Source organism: Mirounga leonina, unplaced genomic scaffold (genome assembly GCF_011800145.1).
Source record: "Mirounga leonina isolate KUSES-001 unplaced genomic scaffold, KU_Mleo_1.0 Mir_125, whole genome shotgun sequence".
Lineage (NCBI taxonomy): Eukaryota > Metazoa > Chordata > Mammalia > Carnivora > Phocidae > Mirounga > Mirounga leonina.
This window is the reverse complement of record NW_023270305.1, coordinates 6,392,633-6,399,407: the sequence shown is the minus strand read 5'-3', so window position 1 is coordinate 6,399,407 and position 6,775 is coordinate 6,392,633. Positions and strand designations below refer to the sequence as shown.

Genomic DNA, 6,775 nt, shown 5'->3' with positions numbered 1-6,775 from the left:
AAAAGTATGTAGAGACCTTGGCCCTGAGCCTGACACCTCAGATGATGAATCCACAACTGTTATTGGCTATGCTGGGAACAGCCCATGGGGGTGTTTCCTACAGCTTCCCCGACCTCAGCCCTGCCCTCCTCACCTCTTCACTTAATGAAGAAAAACGGAAGTCAATAGAGTTCATTTGCAGAAGAACTTAGTGGGAGACTCTGCTAAGGGAAGGAGGGTCAGTGGTTTCCAAACCCAAGAGACAAATAATCATCTTTTTTCCCCACTTGCTCAGAAGTTCTTTGCTTCCTTCTCACAGTTTAAGGGCCTTTCTGGAACCAAAATATTAAGATCAAGTCCTTCCAGTTACTCTAAGAGGCATCATTTTGGCTTCAATATTTCATTTTCTGAGGTAGACCCCTCTCAGATTGCCAGAGAAGGACAAGAGGAGAGTGCCAAACTCTGGCTGCCTTCAAGCCAGCCTGGGGTCAAGGCCCAGCCCTTTCTGGAGCCTGGAGTGTGTATAGGAAGCAAATGACTCCTCAGAGTAGGCACGTAACTAAGCTACTGTAACAGGACCCCAAAGGCAACAACACCCGAACTCACTTCCATATCCATCTTCTTTTGCTGCCCCCCCCCTTTTTTTTTTAAATACCCTGAAGTAAAGGTAATTCTGTCTACTTGTCAATTTGCAAAGGATCTCCCCTACCCTTGCTATGGCTTCTCTCCCAATTAGCTAATGTGGCAGAAACTACAAGAAGAACAAAGAAACCTCAGCCTGGTGTGAATTGTGGAACACTTTATTGAACACAAATGAACAGAGGTCGGGTTTCCTCGGTGGTTCATCCTAGGTGCCAGCAAGGAAGTGGAAGGAATTTCTGAGGAAGTGCTGGGGACAGAGGCAGAAGTTCAAAGGGAAATAATTTAGAGGACAAGAGGAATGACAGTCTCATCAGAAATGCTTCTGATGGTTGAAAGAAATAAGGGAAGAGATGGGGAAGCAAAGAAACAGTCGAGAACCAGGGGAGCAAGCCTTTGCGGATAAAGCTCTCCACTGCCCAGTCCACAGTGTCCTGGGGTGAGCTGGAAGGAAAGGCTGCATGACTCAGAGAAGGGCCCAAGCTTTGGACTTAGAGCTGAGCTCTCCAGCTAACTAGTCAACCATGTGCCACTGGCTAATTATAGGGCTTTGTGCTGTTGAGCTAGCCCAAATCTTAGTTCCTCATCCTCAAGATGGGACCAATAATGCCCAGCTCCTGGAATTGTGAGGAGCATTACCAAAATAATAAATATAAAAATCTGACCACCACATAGTAGACACACGCAAATTGAGGTTCCCTGTCCAAGCACCAGAATAACTTCTTCCGATTTATGAGCTTTGCCCGGGCCAGCCACTTCTAAATGCTCCCTAGAGGATTCAGGGACCTGGTCCAGCTATCCTCCCCCAGGGGAGGCATCTTCACTGGGGATTGCTGCCGGAGTCAAATGCTGATGCACAGCTGAATCTCCTGGACAGGGCTGGAGCTGCAGAGCCGGCCTGGGGCAGACTGCCGCCATGCTGAGCTCATGTCTGTCTGACAAGACCCAGAGCCAGAGGCCCCCCTCCCACAAAGCTGTCACGTTCTCCTCATTTTCCAAATGTTTTCCCTCCCATGGACACCTTGGGAGTCCTGAGGGCCAGCCCAGCTAGTAGTTGAGTCTGTGGTTTTCCAGGTTTTGGGAGAGTGAGGACAAGCAACTCCTCTAACTCATCCATAGTATCTGGTCCCCAAGGGCAACCAAATTTTTTTTTTAAGATTTTTTATTTATTTATTTGACAGAGAGAGACACAGCAAGAGAAAGAACACAAGCAGGAGGAGTGGGAGAGGGAGAAGCAAGCTTCCCGCGGAGCAGGAAGCCCGATGTGGGGCTCGATCCCAGGACCCTGGGATCATGACCTGAGCCGAAGGCAGACGCTTAATGACTGAGCCACCCAGGCACCCCAGGGCAACCAAAATTACCCAAGCTATTTATAAACCCTTCTTAATGCTTGAGCTTGAAAAAAATCAAAGCCAAGAGCATTTGGGTCCCAATCTTTTAAAAATGGCAAGGAAAACAGCAATTAATCTAAAACCTGACCAAAGGCTAGACATCCCCTTCCTCATATTACTATCTTCCCCAATCCTCCTCCCCAACACATGAAACCACACACACACATACACACAAATACATATACAGATACATGTGCACAAACATACTCTCTCACATGAATATCTACACATGCACAGGGCAGAGTCCCTTGAAGAAAATCTTGCTACTGCCCAACGCTTTCTAGTTTCTTCTGTAAAGCACCAGCGACAAATATATAAGAAGCTGATGAAGGTTTGTATTCATAGAATGATATTTTAGCAACTCTGCCCCACCACAACTCATCACTCTTGATGACAATATATACTTATTCTTCAGTTGTAAGAACACTAATCAGAAATAAAGTTAGATTCCTTCTTTGCACTATAGACGAAAATAAAACGCAGGTATATTAAAGGTACATAGAGGGGCACCTGGGTGGTTCCATCAGTTGAGCATCCGACTCTTGATCTCGTCTAGGGTCTTGATCTCAGGGTTGTGGGTTCAAGCCCTGTGTTGGGTTCACACTGAGCGTGGAACCTACTTAAAAAAATAGTGTATAACATTTATTTTAAAAAAAAATACATATACAGGGCGCCTGGGTGGCTCAGTCGTTAAGTGTCTGCCTTCGGCTCAGGTCATGATCCCAGGGTGCTGGGATCGAGCCCCGCATCGGGCTCCCTGCTCCGCAGGAAGCCTGCTTCTCCCTCTCCCACTCCCCCTGCCTGTGTTCCCTCTCTCGCTGTGTCTCTCTCTGTCAAATAAATAAATAAAATCTTAAAAAAAAAAAACATACATATACAAATAATTATGAAAATATTTGAAAAAATCAGAATGTTTGGATAGCCTTGGGACTGGGAAAAATTAAGCAAAAGGAAAAAACACATAAACCAAAAAAGGGGAGAGATTTGATCGTCTAAAAATGCAAGGCTTCCTAGAGCAAAAAATACCATAATCAAAATCATAAATATATGCTACCATAAGCAAGGACTATCAAAAATGATAGATCGGGAGGAAACATTTTCAATATGCATAATATACAAAGAACTCTCCCAAATTAACAAAAAGACAAGTAACACAATAGAAAAATAAAAAAGAACATAAACAGACAAGTTACAGCAGAGGAACCAGAATGGACAAAAGTCCCATAAAGTAAGAAAAAAAAAAAGATGCACCATCTCAAATAGTAGATGGGGAAATTAAAATTAACACAACAGTGACCTAACCATTTTTTAATCCATTAAATATTGGTCATATCCAGTAGGACAGCTGGTTCGGTTGCATAATATTAGAGGGACTGTAAATAACTGTAAACTTTTAGAAAAGTCATCTAAGAGTCTTTATTTAAATTTAAAATGTGCATACACTCTGGTCCAAGAATCCCATTTCCGGGAAATTTCCAGGCTACTTAAAATATCCGTGGATAAATCTAGTTGTCTGCGATGTTTGTTACAGCATTTTTTCGTAACAAAAAACTGAAACAACCTAAATATTATTCAAAAGGTGACTCATTAAACAAATATTGCAACACCTGTGACTTTGCCCATTGACGCTCTGATACCCGCTTCGCTCTACACATGTGCACCTCAGAGCTAGCCTGCCCTTCTCTTTTCTCCTCTGTAAAATCAAAATCAAGGTAATATGGTACTTCCATCACAGATTTATCTGTGTTACATTGGAAGGACTTTTATTATGTATTGCTAAGTAAAAAAACAAAAAAAGCAATTTGCAGAATTAAAGGCATTTTTAAATGTATATATGTCTATATTTATTTGTATATGTGTGTATCCACAAAGGGAAAAAGTGGAGAGGTTATACATGAAATTGTAACACATCTACTGCTTTTGTTAATGTGTCATTACAAAGAAGAAAAGGCACCAATAGGAAAAGAAACGACTGGGAGCCTTAACAGACTATTTATTGAAAAAATAATGCAAATGGTTAATAACCATTGCGAGAAAAATGCAGCCTTAAAAAAAAATTAATTCAAAGATTTTGTGAATCACCTTAATTCAAAGCCCCCTTTTCGATGCCTTGTGCCATTCACATTGGCCAAGCTGAGAGCGTGCATCACCCACCCTGAGTCGGAGGACCGGGCTCGGGAGCCTATTTGTGCATAGGTGTGTGTGGGGTGATGGGGCAGAGGGTAGAGAGGAGGAGAGGATGTGTGGGGGAAGAACTAATACCTCTGGGGGGTGGGTGCTAGAGACAGACCTGAATTCTAATCCCAACCCTTTCGCTCATCTATAGAATTAAAATAGTCTCTTATACTTTTTGAACCAATCACATCATTTGAGAAATGAGCAAGTGAAGGGAGTCAATGAGGTTATTTTCATACCAGCACTGGAGCATAGAGTGCTTGCCCCCAGCTCTGCTCTAGGCCCACGCTGTGGGGCTGAGTCCTCCCCCACTTCCTCCTCCTTCCTTTATGCTCATCCCCCCCCCCACCCCGCACCCAATGTAGCCTGTCTGCCTGGGCCTTGCTATTTACCATGATGCTAATTCCTTCTGCGTCTATGTGATTTGGGTTCCTGCAAAAGAAAAGGCATGATTATAGTCAAACACACACAAGCACTCGAGGCGCGCACAGACACATACACACACACAAGCACACAAACAAAATAAAACCAGAAATGCTATAGCCCTTTACTTGATACAAAACTTTCTAAATAAGAATCCAGAAGTCACGCTGGATGCTATACAAAATATGGGATGAGTTAGCCCCAGAAAGGAAGCTCCCACCGCTGAAATGGAGATTAATTGTAACAATTTTACATTCTTGACACAATGCATTGCAAATCATTGACCCTTTCAAATACCTGGGACTGGCAGAGAAAGGCCAAGTAAAGGGTCTCTTTGCTAGGGGCTCATCTCCTGAGCAACCGTGGGAAAACTGGAAGCAAAATACCTGCTTGTCTGGCTGTTAAGTGTTCTGGTGGTTCCAACAAGTCCAGTGGGAATTCCCTCACAACTTTGCAGACAACAAAGTCACCATGCTTACTATATTAAAAAAAAAAGAAAAACAACCACCTATGTGCCAGTATTCCGGGAGCTAGTCCAGGTCTTTAAAGCTCTCCTGCCCCCGCCTTGCCCAGGGGCTGGGATGGGTCGGGGCCCCCGGGGCAGAGCTCAGGCGCTCTGGGGCCGAGGCTCCCTCCCGCCGTTGAGGAGATCTGTGAGTTCTCCGATGTACTTGATGGTGTACTTCAGCGTCTGGATCTTGGTGAGCGGCTGGCCTCTCTGGCTGTACACAGGGGGCAAGTAATTCCGGAGGGTGTGCAGGGCGTCGGCCAAGGTCCTCATCCGAAGCTTCTCCCTCTCGCTGGCCTTCCGTCTCCGCTGCACAGACATCCTGACTTTGGCGCCCTTCGGGGCCTTGGGGCCCCCAGCACCCTGCAGATAGGTAGGCTGGAAGGCTAACATATTGTAGTCCACCTCCACCAGGCCACCGGTCCCACGGCCACTGCAGCCCCCACTGCCCCCATTGGTGGCACCTCCGTGCCCGCAGGGCAGCCCAGCCACAGCCGGGCGGGGAGAAGAAGAATAGGACTCCAGCGACGGAGCCGGAGACAGGCTCTGGGTTGGGGAGGCCTGGTTCAACTCAAAGGGCCCTGCCCTGTTGTTCCAGTCCCAGGAGGACAGCAGGCCGGGGCTGTCGGAGGGGCCCAAGCCCTCTTCGAGGCTGAGGAAGGTCTCACGCAGGTTGTCCATGCCGAGGGGACAGCTGCAGAGAGAACGGCTCCCTGGCAAGTGAGAAAGAAAGTTCTGCCGCCAGCCCAGGGCAGAGCTCTGTTTTATGATGGTGGGGGAGAAGTGATGAAGTGGGAAAGAGGGCAGGGGAGGGGGAGTTCAAAGGAGACCCCAAGGACCAAGATGGAAAATGAACTCTTCAGGTGTCACTTTCTCCTCATTGATAATTAGCATCTTCCAGCTAAAATGTCTTTAAACAAAAAGGCCTCCGAGAGAAGAAAAAAGGAATTATCTTGTTGTAACTAAACCAATTAAGGCCGCCTAACTAGACTTAGCATTGTCCTGTGGAACTCATTAATGAGGGAGCCAAAGAAAACAAACCTGGGGCAATTTGCAGCAAGGAGGTGGTGGTCCAGGGCCCTGGTGGTGAGTAGCAGGGTGTCCCAGAGGGCCTCCCTCCCCAGCAAGACCTACATAGTTCAGAGCAGATGGGGTGTACTGGTGGAGAAGCCGCAGGGTCTGGGGACAGGTAACCCGTTGGGGCTTGGATTCCCCAGCGTGGCAAATGCAGACCATTGTAGCTCTTTCTTCATAGGGCTCTGGGCGGGGAGAGCACCCAGCAGATACACCGTGAAGGCCAGTTCCGCTCTTGCCTTGGTCTTCAGCACATTCTCCTGAGTTTTGGTAGAGTGCAGACATGCCTCCAAAATGCCCCCACTCAGAATGACAAAGGCCTGCGGCTCCAGTAAACCCAGAGCCTTAAGGAGTAGGAAATACCCTTCAAGGAGCTTAAAGCCCTTGCTTTAACTGAGCCGACTGGGATTCCCCACAGCAAACAGACGCCATGAAACAGAAAACCTGTTTAAAGCAGGGAGTTTGCGGAATACCTGGCATTTTGCCTTCTGAAGGTCTTTTAAAAATCCAGCTGCAGTGTCACACCTTGTTTTTTGAAATGTATTAAGGAAGTGTGAAATTAACTGGGGAGCCTGTTTTCCCCACC

At 46.5% G+C, this 6,775-nt stretch overlaps 1 protein-coding gene across 1 annotated transcript; it reads right to left on the bottom strand.

Moving 5' to 3' along the window:
* Positions 1-5,150: 5,150 nt before the first annotated feature.
* Positions 5,151-5,796, bottom strand: MSGN1 (mesogenin 1). The gene has a single exon (XM_035000444.1). It carries the CDS (start codon positions 5,794-5,796, stop codon positions 5,215-5,217), a length of 582 nt encoding a protein of 193 aa, XP_034856335.1. The 3' UTR covers positions 5,151-5,214.
* Positions 5,797-6,775: the final 979 nt, after the last annotated feature.

What these genes read in the sequence shown, in the direction of transcription:
- MSGN1 (XM_035000444.1), bottom strand. Translation starts at nt 5,796, where the DNA reads ATGGACAACCTGCGTGAGACCTTCCTCAGCCTCGAAGAGGGCTTGGGC.